At 47.3% G+C, this 25,767-nt stretch overlaps 1 protein-coding gene across 1 annotated transcript in view; it reads left to right on the top strand.

The window, feature by feature from the left end:
* TMEM184A (transmembrane protein 184A) overlaps positions 1 to 21,079 on the top strand; it is a 33,214-nt gene extending 12,135 nt beyond the window's left edge. The window contains exons 2-9 of the mRNA XM_083413650.1: positions 9,220 to 9,462; positions 12,270 to 12,435; positions 13,485 to 13,575; positions 14,075 to 14,150; positions 15,592 to 15,683; positions 16,637 to 16,806; positions 19,119 to 19,316; positions 20,722 to 21,079. Coding sequence (XP_083269776.1) covers positions 9,220 to 9,462; positions 12,270 to 12,435; positions 13,485 to 13,575; positions 14,075 to 14,150; positions 15,592 to 15,683; positions 16,637 to 16,806; positions 19,119 to 19,316; positions 20,722 to 20,966 — 1,281 coding nt within the window. The 3' untranslated portion in view covers positions 20,967 to 21,079. The remainder of the gene's footprint in view (positions 1 to 9,219; positions 9,463 to 12,269; positions 12,436 to 13,484; positions 13,576 to 14,074; positions 14,151 to 15,591; positions 15,684 to 16,636; positions 16,807 to 19,118; positions 19,317 to 20,721) is intronic.
* Positions 21,080 to 25,767: the final 4,688 nt, after the last annotated feature.

Below are 25,767 nucleotides of genomic sequence, written 5' to 3'. Positions count from 1 at the left end.
CAGTCAAGATTCAGTGGGCTTACCTGTCATGGACTGATTGGAGGCAGAGGAATGGTGGAAGGAACAGCTGGGGAACCCCCAAGAAAAGATGGCTCATAATAATAATAATAATAATAATTTATTACTTATACCCCATCCATCTGGTCGGGGCTCCCTCCCCAGCCACTCTGGGCTGCTACCAACAGAATATTAAAAACACGATAAAACATAAAACGTTTTGGTATTTATCACCCGTGTTATACAAAAATCTCCAAATGGGTCCGGACTTCAATGTCTAAAACTCCTTGTAGAGGACAAGGACCCAGGGATCACGCTAACGGTGGCCAAATTCTGTGCAACTGCTATAAAACTTAGGGAACAAGCTGTATTACCAGAATGATTAAGGTTTTAAATGACAATTTTGGGTTATATTTTAGTAATTAAGATTTAACTTACATATTTTTAACTGCTGCTATATCTGTATTGTCCCTGTTATACCCAATTGCAATTCATTGTATCCCGATCGTGCTTTATGATTTTCCTGATAAAGTCATACCTCGGGTTACAGATGCTTCAGGTTGCGTTTTTTCAGGTTACGGACCGCTGAAACCTGGAAGTAGCGGAACAGGTTACTTCTGGGTTTCGGCGGTCGCACATGTGCAGAAGCGCTAAATCGCACTTTGCGCATGCACAGAAGTGCTGAATCGCAACCCATGCGTGCTCAGAGCGTCCACTGTATTGTAAGTGAGCCGGAACTGGTCTGTGACCGTAATAATAAATGCATTCATCAAACATAAAAAACTTCCCTAAACAGGGCTGCCTTCAGGTGTCTTCTAAAAGTCAGATAGTTGTTTGTTTCCTTGACATCTGCTGGGAGGGCATTCCACAGGGCGGGCGCCACCACCGAGAAGGCCCTCTGCCTGGTTCCCTGTAACCTCACTTCTTGCAGGGAGGCAACCGCCGGAAGGCCCTCAGAGCTGGGCCTCAGTTTCCGGGCTGAATGAAGGGAGTGGAGATGCTCCTTCAGTATTGCCTGCTCTGACTGGCAGTGACTCTCAAGGGTTCCAGGGAGGAGCTCCTCCTAGTCCTGCCTGAAGATGCCCAGGGTGGAAACCTGGGGCCCCTGGCATGCAAGCAAGTGCTTGAACGCTGGATTTGTGGCCCTTCCCTTTCCAAGACGGGGTGGCAGAATGGATAAGGAAGAAATTCGGTGTTTCCGAGCACAATTCAAAGTGCTGGTGCTGACCTTTAAAGCCCTAAACAACCTCAGTCCAGTCTATCTGAAGAAGCGTCTCCACCCCCATCGTTCTGCCCGGACACTGAGGTCCAGCGCCGAGGGCCTTCTGGCGGTTCCCTCCCTGCGAGAACTGAGGTTACAGGGAACCAGGCAGAGGGCCTTCTTGGTGGTGGCACCCGTCCTGTGGAATGCCACAGATGTCAAAGAGAACAACAACTACCAGACTTTTAGAAGACATCTGAAGGCAGCCCTGTTTAGGGAAGCTTTTAATGTTTAATAGACTATTGTATTTTAATATCTGTTGAAAGCAGCCCAGAGTGGCTGGGTATAAATATATTATTATTATTATTATTATTATTATTATTATTATTATTATTAGAAACAAAGCAGGCAGGCGCTGTGCCCCTTGCTGCTTCCTTTCCCATGACATCAGCCTAGTGACTATCTTTGCAGCCCAGTTAATGTTTACTTGCTGGACTGTGCCCGGCGGTACCTGCTTGGCCCCAGGAGCCGTTTCCTCTGCCAGCTACGATTCCCGGGGGTGAACTGGTGGCTAGCTGATCCTTTGCTCACGCCTCTTCTGCCTCTCTCCTCCTTTAGATGCAGGTGTCCCTCGTGCTGAGCTCTGAGCCGCTGCCCTGCGGGACCACCCAGCCCCTCGGCAGTTGGGGCTGCTCGTCTGCATCCCGAATTCCTCAGCCCAGCGTTCTCCCCGCCTCCCCGTTCTTCGGAGAGCACGAAGAGGAGTATTTTTAGCCGCTTCTGTGTTCCTCGGCTGAAGATAACTGAAGCTCTTCTCCTGCAAAAGTGTGGGGTGAGTTGCACGTGTGTTGCAGGGGGGAGAAGGAGGGAGGCTCACCTGAGAAGGTAGCCGAAGCGTGCGTCTGATGGGGGTGGAAGCGGTTGCTGGAAAAACCAGGGTGATTTTTTTTCTATTGCTCAACGGTGTGCCTAGGTGGGAACAGGGAAATATTAAGGCCTGCTTCTCATCTCCAGAGGAGCTTGAACGGGAGTCTTACCCTGTTACGGGTGCGAGGTTTGATCGTTTAATTGGTGAATTAATGACTGAAAGCTCATGTTGATTGGTGTGGGCAAACTTTAATGGATGAAGTGGGAAGCTTAGGGCATGTTTGTTCCCAGAGTGTGTTAACTGTGTTACTTATGTGTGTGTCTGTGTGTGTATGTGTGTGTGTGTGTGTGTGTGTGTGTGAGAGAGAGAGAGAGAGAGAGAGAGAGAGAGAGGGAGGGGAAAGAAAGAAAGAAAATAAGTGGTTTATGAAGTCGGAGCTTCTTTCTGAATCTAAGAAGTGGTCAGTGTTTCTTTATTTCATAAAATTTATATACCGCTTGATTGCAATAAAACCTGACCTAAGCGGTTTACAGAAAGAATAGAATTTTGATAAAAACAGATATGAACAACTATTTAGAAAAAATAATTAGAATCACCGATAAACCCAAAAGGATTAAAACACACATCAATTTTCCATGTACAGTGGTCTCTCTGGTTGCGAAAGGCAACCTGCAGCGGCGCGTCTGCACAAGCGTGGGTTGCGATTCACTGCTTCTGCGCATGCGCGTGACGTCATTTTGCGCTTCTGTGCATGCGTGAGCGGCGAAACCCGGAAGTAACACTTTCCGGTACTTCCGGGTTGCCGCGGGACGTAACCTGAAAGAATGTAACATGAAGCGGACGTAACATGAAGTATGACTGTATCTGGTTTTAGCAGGCATTGAAATGGCATCTGGCTGATGTCGGTAGGCTAGGAGTCCAAAAAGTGTGGGTCCTGACACACTAAAAGATAAATTTCTTCCAGTAATAGAGCAAATTTTGCTTAAAAAGCAGCCTTAACTCAGGGAGCTCCCGGGCCGCTGCCATTTTCATGCGGGTATCAATCACATACCAGGAAATTCATCTTGGGCAACAAAAGCTGATTTGGAGCTCTCATACGGCAATCTTGCTCCTTAGTTGCAATAAGGAAAGCGATGGCAAAATGCACTGGGATAGCATTTGTTCTGTGCAGTTTCATCTGACCTCCCCAGAATTAAATCACAACAAATGCCCAGGAAATAGCTGGCATTGTCTGATCTCCTTGCAAAACCATAGGGGTGAATCATCAGTGATCAGGTCATCTGGGAGGGATTGAATGGTTACAGGCCCACCTACAATCTATGAATGAGTTGGCTGTCCAAATTGGCTGTCCAAATTGTTATTGGTCCCGCAGACTTTAATGGATCAGTTTGATTTATTTATTTTTTAATCAGCTTATCTGATTATCCCTCCAAACTCCTACACGTGGTTAATTACATTTATAGAAGAGTCACAAAGGTGATGGACGTCTGGCGACATCTTAAGAAGTGTGGAGGAAGGAGGACTTCTAGGAGTTCCTTGTGTGTAACAACAAAGCTGAGATAGCTCCATTGGTGGAGCATGAGACTCTTAATCTCAAGGGTCATGGGTTCGAGTCCTGCCTTGGGCAAAAGATTTCGCGCATTGCTGGGGGTTGGACTAGAGGAGATTCATGGTCCTTTCGAACTCTACAGTTTTATGGGGAAAAAACTATGGGAAAAAGGGGGACTTTTCCACCCTGATCTCCAGACCTTTCCATCTTTTGGGCAGACTCCTTTAAGCAGCTTACTACGTTCTTGCTTCTCACAAGGAGGCAGAACCAAGAGGCATAAATAGAGAGCAGGACCAGAAAAGAGGCGCCACTCCTGATAAGCAGGGACAGTTGGAGCATCTGAGAATGTCCACACCCTGCACTGTTTCCATGCTGCTAAACAGGCTTCTGTGCCAGCCCAATGTACTCGCGTACATTTTGCTGTGAGATCTCCTGTGCTTAGTTTCTGCAGCAGGATCTGTTGGTAAACGATTCACTGGTATCGCTCGTTCCTTCTACAACATGGATAAATATCAATGATTAAAAAAAAATATATAAAATAAAAAAATTAATTTTTAAAAAAAATTAATTTGGATTTTTTAAAAATTTAAATTGGATTTTTTTTATTTAACTTCGATTTGTAAAATAAAATGCTTTTGGAGGAAAAAAAGATTTCTAAAGATTTTCTACTTAAGTTAAATTATAGTCCAAAGGCTATTCACCAATTATACCAGCAGGAAAGCCTTTCTGTTAAAAAAAATATGATTTACAGTAAATCAAGTCTTACTGACTAGTGATTTAAATCGTGATTTAAATCAATTTGATGTAAATCAAATCCACCCTGCTCTCCAGCACTTGCAGAAACTGCCTTCCTGACCGTTGGATTCACTTTTGGGAGCAAAGCAGCAATAAAATTGCATTGGGAGTGCGGAACTCCAAATCTCAACGGTTCCTTTCAGCCTGGCCCAGGTTGGAGTGATGGAGAGATTTGGTCCAAAAACATCTGGACGGCCACAGTTCCCCATCCCATAGTTATTTGAAAACTGCTTTGTGGTTGATTTGCTTCTTATTCTTCAGAAGTAAATACAAGAGTTTATTGTGTCTTGAATATACCTTTGCTGGAGGCCGGATCTGGCCCGCAGGATAATCTCTATTGCTTTGGGACAGCCTTCTCCGAACCTGGATCCTTCCAGATGTTTTGGACTACAATTCCCATCAGCCCTAGCCAGCGGGACTCTTGGACACTTGTTGCGGTTATTGGAAACGTTGGTGTGTTTCTTCTTTAAAGGAGGAATCCCAGAATAGAAACCTTGATAAATGTAAGGAATGACATCTAAAGATGGAACTGTGTCGTCCACCACCTAAAAATACACATGTATTATTAGTTTGATGCTGGGAACGGGACACCCTGAGAAATCCTGGCTCTGTTGCTTCTGCTGGCAAAAAAAATCTTTGTCTTTTGGGCTCAGCAAACTATAACAGGAAGACCACCAAGAACGGGGAAAGGTGCAAAGCATTAATATAATAACAGTATCTTAAAAAGCAGAGACATCACCTTGCTAACAAAGGTCCGTATAGTAAAAGCCATGGTTTTCCCAGTAGTGATGTAGGGAAGTGAGAGCTGGACCATAAAGAAGGCTGATCGCCACAGAATTGATGCTTTTGAATTCTGGTGCTGGAGGAGACTCTTGAGAGTCCCATGGACTGCAAGAAGATCAAACATATCCATTCTTCAGGAAATCAGCCCTGAGTGCTGACTGGAAGGACAGATCCTGAAGCTGAGACTCCAATACTTTGGCCACCTCATGAGAAGAGAAGACTCCCTGGAAAAGACCCTGATGCTGGGAAAGATGGAGGGCACAAGGAGAAGGGGACGACAGAGAACGAGATGGTTGGACAGTGTTCTCGAAGCTACCAGCATGAGTTTGACCAAACCGCGGGAGGCAGTGGAAGACAGGAGTGCCTGGCGTGCTCTGGTCCAGGGGGTCACGAAGAGTCGGACACCACTAAACGACTAAACAACAACAACAACAACAACCCCATCCACCTGGCTGGGTTTCCCCAGCCACTCTGGACAAATTCCAGCTGAATACTAAAAACAATACAGCATCAGACATTAAAAACTTCCCTAAACAGGGCCGCCTTCAGGGCCGCCATCAGCCAAGAAAGCCCTGCTTTTAAAAGACATCTGCGACGGATTTTGGTTGTCGCCCTCAGGAGAATTTCTGCAATCCAGGGGGCTAGTGGAGAAAGCGAAGCCAGAGAAACAAGAGTTGAAAATCTTGCTTTATCTAAAACCAAAGAAGCGAGAGTCACTTCAACCGGTGGTTAGAAGGAGATGCAATCATGCCCACTGAACTGCTGAATAACCGAGTTTCCTGTTTAGAAATAGAGGGTTTGGGAACATATGGCGCTGTAATTTGCTGAGTCAGACCCAATGGTCCATCTATTTGTTTATTTTATTAATTAAATTTGTATACCGCCCTTTACCCATAGATCTCACAATATAACACATGCAATATAAAAAGATAAAGAATGCAATACCGTTAAATCTGTGGCAGCTCTTGAATAGCTTCTGTTGCCTACCAGATAGGTTTAGGAAGATATAACATCTTGGTTAAGTAATTATCTCAGAGACAAATAGTGCACTAGATAAATATACATTTAGAGAGAATTGGGAGGAAGTCAGTGGAACTAAGAAGAAGACTGTGATAAAGTGTAACAGATTATTTGATGTTTATTTGTTATGGGTGGTTTTGATTTTGTTTTGTTTTTTTTTAAGTTCAATAAAGCAATTTAAAAACTATATATATATATATATATAAAGACAAAGTACATAATAAAAACAAGAACACACACAAGCCAATAACACACACCCCTCCCCCAGAAAAAACACATTTAAAAGAGGTATAAGATGTTAATCAGCCAAAGGTCTGGCACCAAAAGGTATATATTTGAAAGTCCTGATGTTTTTGGAGGACGGGTCCCCTCAGCCCTGACCTTTGGCCCTGCTGGCTGGGGCTGATGGCAGCTCAGCATCCAGCGACATCTGGGGAGGCCCAGGTTCCTCATTTCTGATTGCGTGTTTGTGTTCTTAAACAAGCAAGCAGTGACTTCTAGGAAAATGACTTCTCCATGTGGAATTGCAAAATAGAATCTGTGTGGTTTAGTGGTGGAGAGTGTTGGGCAGAGACCAGGAAGAAGCAGGTTCTAATCTCTGCTTGATCAGCAAGGTCACTGGGTGACCTTTGGCTAATATCTCTCTCTCTCTCTCTCTCTCTCTCTCTCTCACACACACACACACACACACACACACACACACACACCTACACCTCTTAGCTACTTTGCAAGGTTGCTGCTGGAAGTTTGGGTGCAACTGAGCTTGCTGAGAGGGGTTTTCATGGTCGGGCACTGAGGTCCAGCTCCAAGGGCCTTCTGGTGATTCCCTCCCTGCAAGAAGCGAAGTTACAGGGAACCAGGCAGAGGGTCTTCTTGATGGTGGCACCCGCCCTGTGGAACGCCCTCCCACCAGATGTCAAGGAGATAAAACAACTATCTGACTTTTAGAAGACATCTGAAGGCAACCATGTTTAGGGAAGCTTTTAATGTTTGACCTTTTATTGTGCTTTTAATATTCTGTTTGGAGCTGCCCAGAGTGGCTGGGAAAACCCAGCCAGATGGGCGGCGTATTATTATTATTATTATTATTATTATTATTATTATTATTGGGCTGTGTGAAACCTTCAGCTTCCCAGGCCATCCCAGTAAATCTATGCTGACTTCTCTTTGTCTTTTTGATGTTTAGTGTGATAAATCTTAGGCTGCGTTCAGCTTTACAACTTCTTCTCCTCATCACTTACTTCATCCTTTCTCATCCTGTGGGTCCCCAGATGTTGTTGAACTACAACTCCCATCACCCCCAGCTAGCAAGGCCAGAGTTCAGGGATGATGGGAGTTGTAGTCGAACAACATCTGGGGACCCACAGGTTGAGAACCACTGACTTGCTTTCGCTGGACCTTGAGGCAAGAGGTCATATTGGAACGATCTTCTGAGAACAAAAGAGCAAGCATGACTTCTTTGTTTCTCCAGCTAGATGGTTAGCTAGCATTTCAGACCCCAGCTAGAGTGTTGTGTTCAGTTCTGGGTGCCACAGTTTGAGGATACTGATGAACTGGAAGGGTGTGCAGAGGAGGGCAGCCAGGATGATAAAGGGTCTGGAAACCCAGGCCTTATGCGGAACAATTGAGGGAACTGGGTATGTTTCGCCCAGAGAAGAAAAGAGAGGTGACATGATAGACATCTTCAAATATCTAAAGGGCTTCCACATGGAAGATGGAGCAAGCTTCTTCTCTGCTGCTCCAGAAGATAGGACCCAAACCAACAGATTCAAATTATAAGAAAGGAGATTCCAGCTAAACATCAGGAAAAACATTCTGAGGTTAAGAACAGTTTGACAGTGGAATGGACTCCTCAGAAGGTGATGGACTCTCCTTCCTTGGAGGTTTCTAAGCAGAGGTCTGATGGCCAACTGTCATGGATGCTTTCGTTGAGATTCCTGCATTGCAGGGGGTTGGATTAGATGACCCTCAGGGTCCCTTCTGACGCTACGATTCTCTGATTCCTGTCAAGAATGTAAAGGTAAAGGTACCCCTGACCGTTAGGTCCAGTCGCTGAACGATTTTGGGGTTGTGGCGCTCATCTCGCTTTATTGGCTGAGGGAGCTGGCGTACAGCTTCCGGGTCATGTGGCCAGCATGACTAAGCCACTGCTGGTGAACCAGAGCAGCACACAGAAATGCCGTTTACCTTCCTGCCTATTTATATACTTGCACTTTGACGTGCTTTCGAACTGCTAGGTTGGCAAGAGCTGGGACCAAGCAATGGGAGCTCACCCCGTCGCAGGGATTCAAACTGCTGACCTTCTGATCGGCAAGCCTTAGGCTCTGTGGTTTCGTCAGGGAAAGCTGCGCTGGCAAATAGACAGTTGAAAATATATATATACACAAATAAAGCTGTATTCGACGGACGGAAGGATATATGATTTCTGACATGACTGAGAATTGTAGAGCCAGGGACGGAGAACTTTAAAGCGTTAAGATCAGAAGTCAGAAAATATGAAAACAATGTGAAGAGGTCCAGACTATGGGGAGCCCGGAAAAATTAATAATTACACTTTGGACTATAATTGGTCGTTTGTTTGTTTTTTTAGTTTATTATTTTTAATTGGATTATGATTCGGATATGTTGATTGGTTGTTTTTATTGGAAAATCAATAAAAAATATTTATTTTTTTAAAAAGACCATAGCGCCACCAGCATCCCTATTAAGAATGTACTTCCTGTAATAAATGCAAGCGTTCTTATTTTATACCAAGTCTCAGTCTGAATACCTTTCAACTAAAGGTGTGCTCCAGGCAAGGATCCGTTTAACGAAGCTGCATCTAAACTCTGCCGTGTCTGCCATTCTGACCTTTGACAATAAAAGGGTGCAATAAAAGCTGTCATTGCGAAGAGCTGAGAGCAAACACAAAGCCCTGATTCTCCCCCGTGCCTCCTGCAGAGGTGTCATAGGTTACCTTTTTATCTCCCGATGGCTCACCTTTGCTCTCTCTCTCCTCTCTGCCAGATGAACAACGCAACGCTCGCCAACGCGTCTTCTCCCCCCGGCAACATGTCTCCTGCCACGCTGAGCTTGGATTTCCTCCCGTCGGCGGTGGGCTCCGGCCCCCTGGTCGTAGGCGATGGCTCCCAACTGAGGGCCGACCAGAACCACTCCCAAGACAGCCAGCATCTCTTCCTGACCACTTCGGCGGCCAAGGTGATCTCTGGCCTCTTTGTGTGGGCTGCCCTCGTCATCACTTGCCACCAGGTAAGTTGGGAGAAGCTCAGTGGCGTAGTGTGGGGGGTGCAGGGGGGGCCGGCCGCACCGGGCGCAACATCTGGGGGTTAGGGTTAGGGGGTGCAAATCCACGGGTTAGGGGGCGCAAATCCACGGGTTAGGGGGCACAAATTACTTGCCTTGCCCCGGTTGCTGACAACCCACGTTACGCCACTGGAGAAGCTGGAGGCCCCAGGCTCTCAGAAAGACCGTATCTTGCCATAGGGACGTGCCTCAGGCTCCGAGATCTATAGGGGAGGCCCTTTTCTCAGTCCTGCCACCCAGAAGGGCAGGCATGGTGGAGATATGGGAGAGGACCTTCTCAGTGGCTGCTCCCAAACAACTTTGGAATTCCCTCCCAAATAAGCTAGGCTGGCTCCCTCCTAGTTGTCCTTCTGCCGGCAGGTGAAGACTATTTATTCCTTTGGGAATGGATTGTTTTTTTAAAGAACGGGCTTTTAAATAGTGTTGTTATTGAATTACTGGTAATAAAAACATTTCATTACCTTTGAACAATTGTCTTGTATGCATACCCGTAAACATTTTTGTACAGTGGTGCCCCGCAAGACGAATGCCTCGCAAGACGGAAAACCCGCTAGACGAAAGGGTTTTCTGTTTTGGAGGTGCTTCGCAAAACGAATTTCCTATGGGCTTGCTTCGCAAGACGAAAATGTCTTGCAAGTTCCTGCGATTTTTTTTCGCTCCCCACCCCCTTTTTCTAAGTTACTAAGCTGCTAATAGCCTTTCAGCAGCTAATCCGCTAATCCCTTAAGCCTTTAATAGCTGCTAATAGCCGCTAAACCGCTAATAGCGCTAATCCGCTAATCCGCTAATGGGCTTGCTTCGCAAGACGAAAAAACCGCTAGACGAAGAGACTCGCGGAACGGATTCTTTTCGTCTTGCGAGGCACCACTGTACTTTTGTCCCATTTACTGTATTTGTTTCCCCCGATTTGAGCTATAAAATGGTGGTTTTCTTGAGTCTAAAAAACAATTTTTTAGAAAAGTTTTTTGTTTTTAGTTTTTTGTATTTTATCTGCTGCTTTGAGTCCCAGTCTGGGAGAAAGGAATAATAATAATAATAATAATAATAATAATAATAATAATAATAATAATATAACAGGGCTTTTTACAGTTCCCCAAGTTCATGCCCTACAGATGATGTTGGACTACAACTCCTAGCATGCCAAGTGAAGACACAAGTCTAAAATAATAAATTTTATTTCTACCCTGCCCTTCCCGGCCAGAGCCAGGCTCAGGGCAGCTAACACCAGTAAAATTATAGTAAAAACATAATGGGGGGGGGGAACCAATTTAAAATACAGGCAAGGGTCAGACTGAGTCCAAACCAAAGGCCAGGCGGAATAGCTCTGTCTTGCAGCCCTGCAGAAAGATGTCAAGTCCCGCAGGGCCCTAGTCTCTTGGGACAGAGCGTTCCACCAAGTTGGGGCCAGTACGGAAAAGGCCCTGGCCCTAGTTGAGACCAATCTAAGCACCTTGCGACCTGGGACCTCCAAAATGGTGTCATAATAACACCACCTAACAGCGACACATCTTTGTGTTAAGTTTTTTGGAAGGTGCCACAGCAATTTAAATGGGCTCCTCCTTACCAAGCATGATTCCTAGGAACAAAGGAAACTGCCTTCCACTGAGTCAGGCCCCTGGTCCATGGAGATCAATATCGCTTACACTGACTGGCAGCAGCTGGTTATGGACAAGGTTCTCTCCCAGTTCTGCTCGGAGATGCCAGAGACTGAACCTTGGATGTTCTCCTTGCACCACAAGTGCATTGCATGCTTTGCATTCCAATGAGCTGTAGGCTTGCGCTTAGAACAAGATTCTAGTCCTCATGTTCTAAAGACGAGGCTGATTAATGAAAGAACATTGGAAATGGCCTTTTGCCAAGTGGATGATAGGTGTGCCTAGCTCGGTGTTGTCCACACCAGGGATGCCTCTGGAGGTTGCAGACTCCCAACTCCCATCGGTCTCAGACGGTGTGGCTTATGGCTGAGGATAATAATAATAATAATAATAATAATAATAATAATAATAATAATAATAATATATTTATACCCTGCCCTTCCCGATTCAAAAACTGGGCTCAGGGCAGCTAACAACAAATTTAAAACACTTTAAAACACATAATTATAAAACCAGCATAAAATACAGTATAAAAACATGAATAACAATAAAATTCAGAAATCAATTTGTTAATCCCCAGGGCTAGCTGGCTGAATTGGTCCTACTTGGGCCAATGAGGAGGCCAGGGGAGAATTAGCTGTGGGGTCCCAGAGTGGGTGACCTTCATAAAAGGGGAGGGGGAGGGAAGAGAAGGGAAATAAAAGATCAGGCTGAATTCAAATTAAAGGCCAGGCAGAATAGCTCTGTCTTACAGTCCTGATGGAAGGAGGTTAAATCCTGAAGGACCCTAGTCTCATGGGACAGAGCATTCCACCAGGTCGGAGCCATCACTGAAAAGGCCCTGGCCCTGGTGGAGGATAGTCTAACTTCCTTAGGGCCTGGGACCTCTAAACTATGGTTATGCGTGGACCTCAAGGTCCTTTGTGGGGCAGACCAGGATGGGAGAAACTTGCTCTCTTGCAGACATGGGCAAAGTTGGCCCTCCAGATGTTTTGGGACTACAACTCCCATGATGCCTAGCTAACAGGACCAGTGGTCAGGGATGATGGGAATTGTAGTTCCAAAACATCTGGAGGGCCAACTTTGCCTATGCCTGCTTGTGTTTCTCTGGAGTTGATGCCCTGCTACCCACAGCCGTGCCCGTTTCTTTTCTTCCAGATCTTCTTGCACCTGAAAAGCTACACCATCCCCAACGAGCAGCGCTACATCATCCGCATCCTATTCATCGTGCCCATCTATGCCTTCGATTCGTGGCTCAGCCTTTTGCTGATCGGCAGCCACCAATACTACGTTTATTTTGACTCGGTGCGCGACTGCTACGAAGGTGAGCCGGGTTTTGTGGTTCGGCCTAGGAACGTGGGCGCCTTGTTCTGCGGCGGGCTGAATTTGCACCGCCGCCTGCCACATAGGCAAAAAAAGGGCGCGCAGGGCTCTTCGATCCCCAGCAGCCTGCACATGTTGAAACGGCTGGGTTTCTTTTGCAATAAAGTTCAGGAGCAAGGAGTTCATTTCTGTTCCGAGAAACCCTTCTGTGGTGAATTGCACAAGACGTTCTGAGTGTGGCTCAGAAACACTGTGGCTGAGGACAGGCGCATCTTAGAGCATTGGCAGCATCCTTATCTTCTTCGGCGCAAAGCACACCACTTCCTCTCCAGGGCTGAGCTCTGCAAATCCTCCTTTCTCTCAACATAAATTTTCTTTTCCGCAAGCATCCAGCAAAAGTCAATTGTGGAAGGCATCAACTGGCTAGTACCAGTGTCGTCGCCAAGATGTGTTTCAGCTCTTTGATGCAACAACTAAGGAAATCTTTCTTTCTGAGGAGCAAGAAATGGGGGGGGGCTTGCAAGTTTTGGCAGAGTCAAAACCTCTTTTTTGGTCTGTTTGGGGGGGGGGCAGGGAAAGGGAGAAATTCCAAAAGCAGTCCAATGAGGACTGAGTTTGCTTGGTAATGCAGATGGACAGTGGCGAGGCTCTGAGAGGGTATGCAGTGGCTGGAATGCTAAATGAGGAAGACCTCACGCTGCAACATCTTGTTGCAGGCCACGTGGACCAATTTTTTTTGCATTGCCCATGAGTTTCACAGTCTTCTGTCTGCCAATAGAACTGCTTTCGTTTCATCTTTTCAACACCTGCTGAAAACGTCCCTATTCTGTCAGGCTTATGCAGACAATTAAAAATATGTCTTTCCATGATAAGTTAGCTGATCTCTAACATTTTATATGGTTTTTATGTATGGCTGTTGCAAACCACTCTGATATACTTTTCATGAGCAGTGGTGTAGATAGATAGATAGATAGATAGATAGATAGATAGATAGATAGATTGTAGGGTGGACTGTTTTTAACTGCCAATCTCGCTCCTTCCGTGTTTCAGCCTTCGTAATCTACAGCTTTTTGAGCCTTTGCTTTGAGTACCTTGGAGGGGAGAGCACCATCATGGCTGAAATCAGAGGGAAACCCATTGTGTAAGTTGCTATAAAGTAAAGGTAAAGGGACTCCTGAGCATTAGGTCCAGTCGTGGCAGACTCTGGGGTTGCGGCACTCATCTTGCTTTACTGGCCGAGGGAGCCGGCGTACAGCTTCCGGGTCATGTGGCCAGCAGGACTAAGCCGCTTCTGGCGAACCAGAGCAGCGCACGGATACACCATTTACCTTCCCGCCAGAGCAGTACCTATTTATCTACTTGCACTTTGACGTGCTTTCAAACTGCTAGGTGGGTAGGAGCTGGGACTAAGCAACGGGAGCTCACCCCATCACGGGGATTCGAACCGCCGACCTTCTGATTGGCAAGTCCTAGGCTCAGTGGTTTAACCCACAGCGCCACCCGCGTCCCATGTAAGTTGCCATATTAGACTGCTAATATGGAAATGTCCACTGCTCCCCATTGGTTAGCAGTGTCCCCCTGCAGCATACCCTTGGCGCTCCTAGCCTGTATTGATGGGGGCTTGTCTTATCTTTTCCTAGGTCTAGCTGCCTCTATGGAACGTGCTGTTTACAAGGGATGTCCTATTCGATTGGATTCCTCAGATTCTGCAAGCAGGTGAGGCTCACAGGAGAGGCACTGCCTATCGCTGCAGCTGGACATTTTTCATCTCTGATGAAAATAATACAGTGGAACCTCAGTTTTCAACCTTTTTTTTGTTTTTGTTAAATCATTTTTATTAATTTTCCAATAAAAAACATCCAATTAACATATCAAATCATAATACTCCAATTAAACTAAAAAACTAAAATAAAAAAGACCAAATTATCATCCAAATTATAATTATTAATTTTTCGGGACTTCCCATAGTCTGGACCTTGAAGCATATCTCCAAATCTTTTAATCCTTTCCGGAAGACTGTTCGGCTTCCGAAAAGTTCAAAAACCGAGGGTCAATGGCCTGGATGCAAAGACAATGGAAAGAAATGAAGAACAACGGCTCAGAAGCCGTTTGGCTTCAGAAAATAATTCGAAAACCAGAGCAGTTACTTCTGGGTTTCCGGCGTTCGGGAGCCAAAACGGAGGCGTTCGGGAAATGAGGTTTGACTGTACCTTCCAGGGAGTTAGCTGTGTTAGTCTCTTGTGGCAAATGCAAAGAGAGAGAGAGAGTGAAAAAAGAACAGCCTTGCCTCATCTTGTAGCAAAGGTTTTAATGATTTTCCTTAGACAGAAAGCATTTATCGTCCCTTGGAAGCTATGTGCAAGCATTGTTGTTGTTCTTGTTTCTACAGATGTGCAACAACAACAACCCCACACATAATACTTAGGGGGGGAATTTAAGAGAACTTTAAGAGAAAGGGTGGACAAGAAATAGAAACAAATAGTGCCAGGATACTGGGACCTACAGGCATATGTGGTGGGACTGCCCCAAAGTAAAAAGGTTCTGGAGAAAATTAACTTCTGAGATCTCATTGATAACTGAACAAATGATTCATTCCTCCCCTTGTCTCTTTTAAATTTGTGCAATTGGTTTGAGACATGAATAACAGTTTCTCACCTTTTGATCGCGGCTTTTTATCTCAATACCCTGGATTACTAGTATTCCAAACCTTGGCAGATCGCCTTTGGGAGGGAAAATCACATAAACTAAAGGGCTCAAGGGACCAAAATGCTCAAGGTCTCGTCTTTACTGTTTGGATTCATTTTATTTCAGATACGAATGCAGTGGCTCAGGAGCCCATGGGTCTATGCGAGTGTTCAGAGTTATATACAGGCAGCTCTCAATTTAAGCTGGGCTTATGTTTTGGGGATAGCACCTAAAGCCATAATTTATAGTCAAAACACACTGGGTTCAGTAGTGGGTGGGATTGCCAAAGGTTCCTTAACCCTAGATGCCTGCCACTACCCCCTTTTTATTTTATTTTAATTTGCCACACGCATAAAGCTAAATGTGCACAACTTAAATGCACACAAGTTGCCTCTGGTGGTAGGAAGCGTGTGACTGTAATGCATTGTCACTGCCTTAATGTGCTTCAGTTGTGATTGTTCAATCTTTCTAGGCAACGCTGCAGTTCTGCATTGTGAAGCCTCTGATGGCTATCATCACCATCATCTTGCAAGCCTTTGGGAAATACAACGACGGCGACTTCAAGTGAGGAGACGGGAGGGTGCGGGGAAAGGGCGGGTGGTTTTTATGGTCTGGATGGGGTGGTTCAATGCCTTGACAGTTTTCCTTGGAAAAGGAAAAGTTCAGGGTAGCTTTCTGGAAGGCAATTGAAATTCACAAAAATAAAGCAGCTTGAAACCAATACTATATTATTATTATTATTATTATTATTATTATTATTATTATTATTATTATTATTTTAATGGAGCAATAAACCATTTTCGCTTGGCTGACCCACAGAAAAATTTAAATGATGAAAAACTGCTAAACTGCCATGAGAGAGGAATGCAAATGGCCGTGATTTGATTACATTTCACGAAACCATGTGGTTTCACTGCATCCAGAATGAACAGTGATTGTGGACCTCTTTGTCCAAAGGAGCCAAGGCAGCTTGAATCTCCTTTCTTGTACAGTGGTACCTCGGGTTATATACGCTTCAGGTTACAGACTCTGCTAACCCAGAAATAGTGCTTCAGGTTAAGAACTTTGCTTCAGGATGAGAACAGAAATTGTGCTCCAACAGCGCAGCGGCAGCAGGAAGCCCCATTAGCTAAAGTGGTGCTTCAGGTTAAGAACAGTTTCAGGTTAAGAACAGACCTCCGGAACGAATTAAGTACTTAACCAGAGGTACCACTGTAACTTGAATCCATATTCCTTAAAAATTTGAAGAGGGCTATCGTATTGCCTCTCGGTCGTCTCTTCCCAATTCCCTCGACCGTTCCTCATCAGGCTTGGTTTCCAGACCCTTGATCATCTTGGTCGCCTTCTTCTGCACATGTTCCAGCTTGTCAACATCCTTCTTAAATTGTTGAGGGGGTTAAATGAGAAGCAGGATGGAATCAAGCCCAGTCCCTTAAGCGCCTTGGAGAACGGAGAGGGATCTAAATGCAATGATTGTCTGACGCTTGGTACCTCCGTGTGTGTTTTATGCTTCCCAGCATCCACAGTGGCTACCTCTACATCACCATTATCTACAACTTCTCCGTCAGCCTGGCTCTCTATGCTCTCTTCCTCTTCTATTTCGCCACCATGGAGCTCCTGCGGCCGTTTGAGCCGGTCCTTAAATTCCTCACCATCAAGGCAGTGATCTTCCTCTCTTTTTGGCAAGGTGGGTTTCCATCTTTCCATCTCCTTCAGAGGCAGCATCTCCTCTCTTCTGACTGAGCAAGATCTGGAGGGAGAGCCAGGGCTGTGTAAACATTAGGAGGGTTGGGCTGGGACCCAGCAGGTCTGGGTTTGAATCCCCATTTGGCCAAGTTTCTCGAGGGAGCTCTTTAGCGGAAGGGCTGGAATAGGAACAAAGGCTTTTGAGACTTGGCAGCTAAAGCCAAGGACGTACCTGGCAAAGGTTGGCCCCCGCCATGGGCTCAGGACCAAGGGGGCATGAATATCATGCTAGGAGTATTTGTGCCATGTAACATGGAGGTGTCTCTACCACAGTCGCACCTTGGAAGTCAAACAGCTTCGTTCTCAAACGTTTTGGGTCCTGAACGTCACAAACCCGGAAGTGACTGTTCCAGTTTGCGAACTATTATTGGAAGCCTAACGTCTGATGCGGCTTCCTTGGCTTCTAATTGGCTGCAGGAGCTTCCTCGGCAGCCAATCAGAAGCCGCGCTTTGGTTTTCGAACGTTTTGGAAGTCGGACGGACTTCCGGAATGGATTCCGTTCGACTTCCAAGGTACGACTGTACTATTAAAGTAGCACTGGTGGTAGCAGGCACCAGCGTCGCACCAATCCAGCTCCAGAGAATTTGCCCTTCCAAAGTGAGAGGGCAGTGGAGCTGTGAAGGTGGAGGGAGCCAGGATGGTCATTGTACCTGCGGGGGTGTGTGTGTTATTGTTTTGTCATTTTGATTTAATTATTTACTTGTGTTTTATCTTGTACTTTATTCTGTGAACTACCCTGGGATCTCTTGATGAAGGGCGGTAGAAGGAAGGAAGGGAGAGAGGGAGGGAGGGGGGGAGGGTTGTGGGGACATACAGGCTGAGGCTTGACTGGGCTCTCTGACATTGCTTGCTACACCTGGAAAAATTACTCCCCCCCCCCCCGTCTCTCTGTGTTTAAAAATAACGTAAAAAGTGATGAGAGACTAATTCATCGTTCACCCCATCTGCAGATGCCTCCCTTAAATACTTGAAGAAATACAGTCGTACCTTGGTTCTCGGACGCCTTGGTCCTCGAACATTTCAGTTCCCAAATGCCACAAACCCAGAAGTGTTCCAGTTTGCGAATGTTTTTTGGAAGTTGAATGTCCGACGTGACTTCTGCTTGAGTGCAGGAAGCTCCTGCAGCCAATCGGAAGCCGCACCTTGGTTTTTGAACAGTTTCGGAAATCAAACGGACTTCCAGAATGGATTAAGTTCGAGAACCAAGGTACCACTGTATAGGCAGCTGCCTTAAAGTGAGTTAGGTCAGAAGGAAATTGAATTGCTATTGATTTATATTTATATGCAACTTTGTATTAATGTAACATTTTAATATGTGTATTTTTGCAATGTTTTGTTTGAGTTGTCTGCCGTTGCTTCTGTTTTGTACACCGCTTAGAGCTATTTTCCATATATTAAGCGGTATACAAGTGAAATAATAAAATCAAATCATCAAAAATCAAACCTGCACTCACTGGCAGTCGCTCTCAAGGGGTTTAAGGCAGGTGCAAGGCATGGGGCGGGCAGCAATACAGATCCCTGCCAAGGGCGCAAGGGAGCCTGGGCACATCTCTGGCTAAAGCCCTGGTGGCAAAATAATGTACTGTATTTTTCACTCTATAGGATGCACCCAACCATAGGACGCACCTTGTTTTAGAGGGGGAGAACAAGAAAAAAATACGCTTTCTCCCCCTCTCTGCTCAGGGCCCATCAGCGAAGCGGCAGGAGAAACGGAGCCCCTTCCATTTCTCCTGCCGCTTCACTGAAGACGCACTGCGCAAAGAGGGGGAGAATTTTGTTTTCTTGTTTTCCCCCTCTAAAAAAAGGTGCGTTCTGTGCGTTCAAGGTGTGTTCACCCGAAGCCTCCGGAGCGCAGTGGGAGTTCCCGCTGAGCTCTGGAGGCTTCAGGCGGCTACCTTGGAAGCCTGGAGAGCAAGAGGGGTCACTGCGCACTGACCCCTCTCGCTCTCCAGGCTTCAGTGAAAGCAACGCAAAACCTCCGGAGTGCGGAGGGAGCGCTCCCTCTGCGCTTCGGAGGCTTTGCGTTGCTATCGCTGAAGCCAAGGAGCCTGCATTTGCTCCATAGGATGCACACACATTTCCCCTTAATTTTGGAGGGGGGAGGGGAAGTGTGTCCTATAGAGCGAAAAATATGGTACCTCACGAGAGAACTGCTCCGTGGACCTGTGGGAAACCCACATGCACCAAGAAGACCTGACAAGCCACCTAATGCTTGGGTCGGTGATAAATTGACAAATATTCCCTTTGCACAGGGATGTTGCTGGCTATCCTGGAGAAATGTGGGGTGATCCCAGAGGTTCAGATTATCGATGGGAACACGGTGGGAGCTGGGACGGTAGCAGCCGGCTACCAGAACTTCATAATCTGCATTGAAATGCTGTTTGCTGCCATTGCCCTTCGATACGCTTTCACCTGCCAGGTGTACAGGGAGAAGAAGGAAAGTGCGACATGTGAGTGTTCTCAACAAGGTTGTGTTCCTCTGATGCTAGCCTTCTGCCACCTGGTTCCATACAGATGTTTGGGGCCGCATCTGGGGTTGATGCGGTCTTAAAACATCTGGACAGCACCAGGGTGAACGAGGTTGCTTTAAGTCAGGGCTTCCCAATCTTGGGCCTCCAGCTGTTTTGGGACTACAGTTTCCATCATCCCTGACCACTGGTCCTGATAGCTAGGGATGATGGGAGTTGTAGTCCAAAAACAGCTGGGGGGCCAAGTTTGCGAAGGCCTGTTTTAAGTGTACAGGGAGATGGGAGGTGGAATCAGAGGAGGAGAGAGAAACCAAACCTGGAATTGTTTGTTTCTTTCCTCTTAACATTACACTATAATTCATATGTGCAAATGATGGATGAATGGTGGTACTCAAGTAGAGCATGCGCTTTTGTGAAATTCCCCAGTAACAGGGCTCTGCGCCCTGGATTCAGCATCAGATATAAATCTTGCGTATTAATTGTATTTGCATGCTTTTGTTTCTGACGCATAAATGCTTCTTGGGACAGAGGCTTTTTCAGCCAAGTGGAAAGGAGAGAAAAAAGACTTACCGTATTTTTCGCTCTATAGGACGCACTTTTCCCCCTCCAAAAATTGAGGGGAAATGTGTGTGCGTCCTATGGAGCGAATGCAGGCTCCTTGGTTTCAGCGATAGCAACGCTAAGCCTCTGAAGCGCAGAGGGAGCGCTCTCTCCACGCTCCAGAGGCTTTGCCTTGCTTTCGCTGAAGCCTGGAGAGCGAGAGGCGTCAGTGCGCACCGACCCCTCTCGCTCTCCATGCATCAGGGATAGCTGCCTGAAGGCCTTCGGAGCGCAGTGCAAGTTCCCGCTGCATTCTGGAGGCTTCAGGTTCCTTTCGCTGAAGCCAGGAGAGTCTTGCTAATGCCCCCTGCCTCCCACTCACCTGGCTGGCGCCCACGCCTGCTTGAGGCGGAGTCTAGCCCCGACCACAACCACTCCCCTCTTTGCAGGAGGAGAGTCTTTGTTTATTTCCGTGACATCTGACAGGAAGATGTTCCACTAGGGCAGGTGCCACCACTGAGAAGGCCCTCTACCTGGTTCCCTGTAACCTCGCAGGGAGGGAACCGCCAGAAGGCCCTCAGAGGTGGACCTCAGTGTCTGGGCAGAACAATGGGGGTGGAGACGCTCCTTCAGGTCTACTGGGCCGAGGGCTGTTTAGGTCTTTAAAGGTCAGCACCAACACTTGTGCTTGGAAACATCCTGGGAGCCAATGAAGGTTATGTGATCTTGGCGGCCACTCCCGGCCACCAGTCTAGCTGCTGCATTCTGGATTAGTTGTAGGCATGTTGTAGTAGATTATGTAGTAGATTATGATTATGCTTCTCTTGTGTCCTCCTTTTGCTCCCAGCAAACCTTGCCCCGATGCAGAGCATCTCCAGTGGTCTGAAGGAGACCATGAGCCCCCAGGACATTGTCCAGGATGCCATCCACAACTTCTCCCCAGCGTACCAGCAGTACACACAGCAGTCCATGCAAGAGGCTGGCGAGCCGGGGCAGAACGGGCACGTGGAGCCCAAAGCCGATGGCCAACACATCAAGAAGAGCAAGAACATTGAGAAGAGGGTGCTGATAATCTCCGACGACGAGCTATAGGGCACGTCTCGCAGGTGGGACCATGGTGGGTTTTGTAGGAAAGACCTCCTTGCCACCTTCCAGCTCAGTTGCTGCGGACAGAACCGGATGTCAGATGGGCTGGCCGACGTGAGAGAAAACGGAGGTGTCGCCACCAATCCCGTCAATTGGCTATTGCCTCGAGAAGGCTCAAATACTTGGAAAGTTGGTTTCTCAAGCCCTCCCACTTCTTCGCGTTTCCTCGGCCTTTGCGCTCAACCCACTGTGTGAGCCTTTTCCTCCGGCTTTTGGGGATGCGCCGTGAGGGCACAAAATGGCGGCATGTTCCGGAAAGTTCCAAGAGGTTCTGGAAGATGGCTTAGAACACCTCCAGCCTCTCTCTTATTGGCTGAAGCAAAGATAGTGTAGTGGGGACGACTTTTCTCAGTTGGACTCTGAGCGACAGCTCTGGTTCCAAGATGGGAGTGGGTTGGAGACTGGCTTGGAAGAACGGGGAAAGGCCAGGATTGCGGGACCAGAAGTAATGGTTTTGAATGAAAACTGTGCCCCAACAGCAATATAGTCTGGGTTTGGTCCCATGGGAAGGAATGAAACAAACTGAAGTTTTGAGTGGGGAGCTGCAATGGCTACAGCTGAAAGCAGAGGCAAGTGGGAAGTGAGGAACTCCTTATGGAGCAAATGAAGACTTCAAGGAAGCTTAAAAATTGCTATTCCTAGTCCGTTCTTGGTGCTAAAGGAAAAACCTTTTAAAAAAAAAATCAAAAAATTTTTGGGGCGTGTTGGTTGAACCCAGATCTATCTCAGTAAAGCCATTTTAGCGAGACTAATCTGCTATGGATCAGGAATCTTGGCCCTGTATCAGATTGGTGGTGGTGGAATTGAAACTGTTTCCTGGAGAGGAAAGCTGAGGACAATTTGACCACATAGTAGAAAGAATGTAGGCAGAAATCTTTGCTGCGTTTAACACAGACACACACTGTGTGGGCTCAGTTCTGGCTCCCACCATTGTGGAAATTTCACACATATAGGGGGCAGCATAAGAACTGCCTGTGGCTCTCCCCTTGGAATGTAGAACATGTAGAAAGGAAGACCAGCCTATGGACCTCTAATCTTGTGCGACTCCCATCTCCCCATCAGCTCCAGAGAGCATGGCCGATAGCTGTAGTTTCCGAGTCACCTTCAAAGGCAGCCCCATGTAGAGAACATTGCAGTAGCCCAAGCAGGAGATGACCAGAGCACGTACCACTCTGGTGAGACAGTGCGTGGGCAGGTAGGGACTCAGCTAGCATACCAGATGGAGCTGGTAGACCTTGGATGAGGAACTGGCCATCATCATGGACAGTTGAGTGTCCAAAATGACCCCCAGGCTGCCCACCTGGTCCTTCAGGGACACAGTTACCCCATTCAGGAGCAGGGAGTCCTCCACACCTGCCCACCCCCTTCCCCCAGAAACAGTTCTTCCATTTTGTCGGGATTCAACCTCAATCTGAAGACCGTCATCCATACTCTAGACAGGGCGTTCACTGCCTTCAATGGTTCCGATTTAGAGAGGTAGAGCTGGTTATCACCCACATATTGGTGGATACTCAGCCCCAACTCCCTGGTGATCTCTCCAAGTGGCTTCATAGAGATGTTAAAAAGCATGAGAAGGGGGACAGAGCCCCGAGGCACCCCACAAGTGAGAGTCCAGGGATCTGAACACTCATCCCTCCACAGTGGCGTAGCGTGGGGGGTGCAGGGGGGGCGGCCGCACTGGGCGCAACATCTGGGGGGGGGGGCGCGCTCACAGCTCTCTGCCCCTACCTGGCTTACTCACTCTCTCTCACTGCAGTGCTGGCTGTGCGAATCCGATCCGAGCCGCCGGGTCACCGCCCACTGTGGAGGGGAGGGTGCCAGGCGTGCAGTGCGGTGCGGAGAGCGAGGGACTATCTGAGGGAGGGACAGTGCAGCGGGGGGGGGGTGCAAATTACTTGCCTTGCCCCGGGTTAGGGGGCGCAAATTACTTGCCTTGCCCCAGGTGCTGACAACCCACGCTACGCCACTGTCCCTCCAACATCACTTTCTGGACACGGCCCAGGAGAAAGGAGCGGAACCACTGTATAACAGTGTACCCAAAACCCAACTCCTCTAGATGGTCCTGGAAGCTACCAGGGTCAATGGTACTAAAAGCCGCTGAGAGATCCAGCAGAACCAGGAAACAGCTTTCACCTCTGTCCCTAGGCTGCAGGAGATCATTGAAGATTCTGCTTGCAACTTCTCTATGCAGTGATAAAATGTATGTAATAATTTCTTCTTTGGATGTTGCATCTTTTACAGAGAGGTGGCAACTGCTGGGAGTGTAAACTTGTACATTTTAAATTATTTATATAAAAAGGCTTCTAATAAAATGAAGAGGGGGGAAAAAACATTTCTGTGTGCATTTTCAAATCACTGTTAAGTATTCCCCTAGCAGGCAAACCCGTTCTCTGAATAGGAGTCCTCTGTAACCCAGGAAGGCACGACCTGGGACTGGGAGGGATCAACAAGCTGCCGGGAAGCCCCAAGGTTTGCAGAAGTACAAAGAAATTTTTGCAGGGAAAAGCTCAGAATGTTCCAACCGAGTCAGAACTCCCTGAGCTCAGGTAAGCAAGAAACTTCAGTACAGTCGTACCTCAGCTCCTGAAAGGGACTTGGGTGGCGCTGTGGGTTAAACCACAGAGCCTAGGACTTGCTGATCAGAAGGTCAGCAGTTTGAATCCCTGCGATGGGGTGAGCTCCTGTTTCTTGGTCCCAGCTCCTGCCAACCTAGCAGTTTGAAAGCACATCAAAGTGCAAGTAGATAAACAGGTACCGCACCGGCAGGAAGGTAAACGGCGTTTCCGTGTGCTGCTCTGGTTCACCAGAAGCGGCTTAGTCATGCAGGCCACATGACCCGGAAGCTGTACACCGGCTCCCTTGGGCAATAAAGCAAGATGAGTGCCACAACCCCAGAGTCGGTCACGACTGGACCTAATGGTCAGGGGTCCCTTTACCTTTACTTTACCTCGGCTCCCGAATGCCTTGGGAGTCAAAAGTTCCGGCTCCCGATCTAAACACGGAATTGAGTGTTCCGGTTTTTGAACGTTCTTTTGTAAGCCAAATATTAAAATATAGTAATTCATCAAATTCTAAAATATTAATATTCCTCCTCACGCACCCTAGTCAGCAAGCAGCACAGCAAATTCCCTTGCAGATTGTTGGAAGCAAGTTGATGATTCGTTAGAATCCTTTAAATTAAGCAGTCCAGTCTGGCTTGTCCAGTCTGGATTGTTCCTGGTAAGTTTCCCTTTTATTTCATCATCATCATATCATTTATACCCCAGCCATCTGGCTCGGTTCCCCCAGGCACTCTGGGCGGCTCCCAATGGAATATTAAAAACACGATAAAATATCAAACATTACAAACTTCCCTAAACAGGGCTTCCTTCAGATGTCTTCTGAAAGTCAGATAGTTGTTTATTTCTGTGACATCTGACGGGAGGATGTTCCACAGGGCGCGTGCCACCACTGAGAAGGCCCTCTGCCTGGTTCCCTGTAACTTCCTGCAGCCAATGAGAAGCTGCGTTTGGGAAGTCGAACGGACTTCCGGAACGGATTCTGTTCGACCTCCGAGGTACGACTGTATATAGAACCAAAGGGGAGTGTGGAGCAGACCCCTAATGGGTGTTGTCTGGGCAGAGTTCTGAGGGCTCAATACAGAAGCTTGGAGGGTTGCATGTGCCCCACAACTCCTGTTTGAGCCTGATACAAATGCTACTGCATTTCAACTTTTGCTGTCTGCCTCGAGGGCCCTTACGTCTTTCACTTAATGTTGGACACAGAGCAGAATAACTGATGGATTTTGTTGTCAGGGTTTTAAGCAAGTTGTCACTGTTGCATCTTTTCCTAGATGCCCTTGACACAACTATGTAAAGGGACCCCTGACCATTAGGTCCAGTCGCCGCTGACTCTGGGGTTGCAGCGCTCATCTCGCTTTATTGGCCAAGGGAACCGGCGTACAGCTTCTGGGTCATGTGGCCAGCATGACTAAGCCGCTTCTGGCGAACCAGAGCAGCGCACGGAAACGCCGTTTACCTTCCCGTCGGAGCGGTACCTATTGATCTACTTGCACTTGGACGTGCTTTCAAACTGCTAGGTTGGCAGGAGCAGGGACCGAGCTACGGGAGCTCACCCCATCGCAGGGATTCGAACTGCCAACATTCTGGTCGGCAAGCCCTAGGCTCTGTGGTTTAACCCACAGCACCACCCGCGTCCCTCTTGACACAACTACTAGTGCTCTAATTAAGTGTGCATGACATCTCCTGCCCGGCAGCCTAAGGCTGCTAACAAATTAAAGCCCTTCAGGCTTTTCCCATTAGCTTTCTCCAGCCCTTCTCGTCTCCCCTAGGAAGAGCCCTGTTCCACCAGGCCACAGGCCCATCATCATCTCCAACAGCTTGTTCCTCACAGTTGCCTAGAGGAAGCTCACAGGCAGGGCTTGCGCTCTCCAGCAGCTGTTGCTCTGAGGCACACTGTGGAGATGATCACTGGAGAACTTGAAAGCTTGATAAGGAGGGGTAGTGTTTTAATTAGTCCTATGAAAGGCAGGATCGCTGTGGTTTTTGGAGTCCCCAAACGGACTCTGCTGCCTGCCAGCTTTTGTTCATTTTGGTTAGACTACGCAAATGCAGAGTGGCGGCTGGATGCCCTCCTTCCATCAACTGCTGCTGCCAAACATTTTGCTCTGCTTTCCTTTGGGGCAACCCAAGACCTCCAGACACACAGCCCAGGCTTGTGCCCTGGGGAGGCCACTTTGGTGCTGCTA

The sequence above is a fragment of the Podarcis tiliguerta genome, assembly GCF_965153285.1.
Source record: "Podarcis tiliguerta genome assembly, chromosome: 14".
Lineage (NCBI taxonomy): Eukaryota > Metazoa > Chordata > Lepidosauria > Squamata > Lacertidae > Podarcis > Podarcis tiliguerta.
This window is presented reverse-complemented; position numbering and strand designations above follow the sequence as displayed.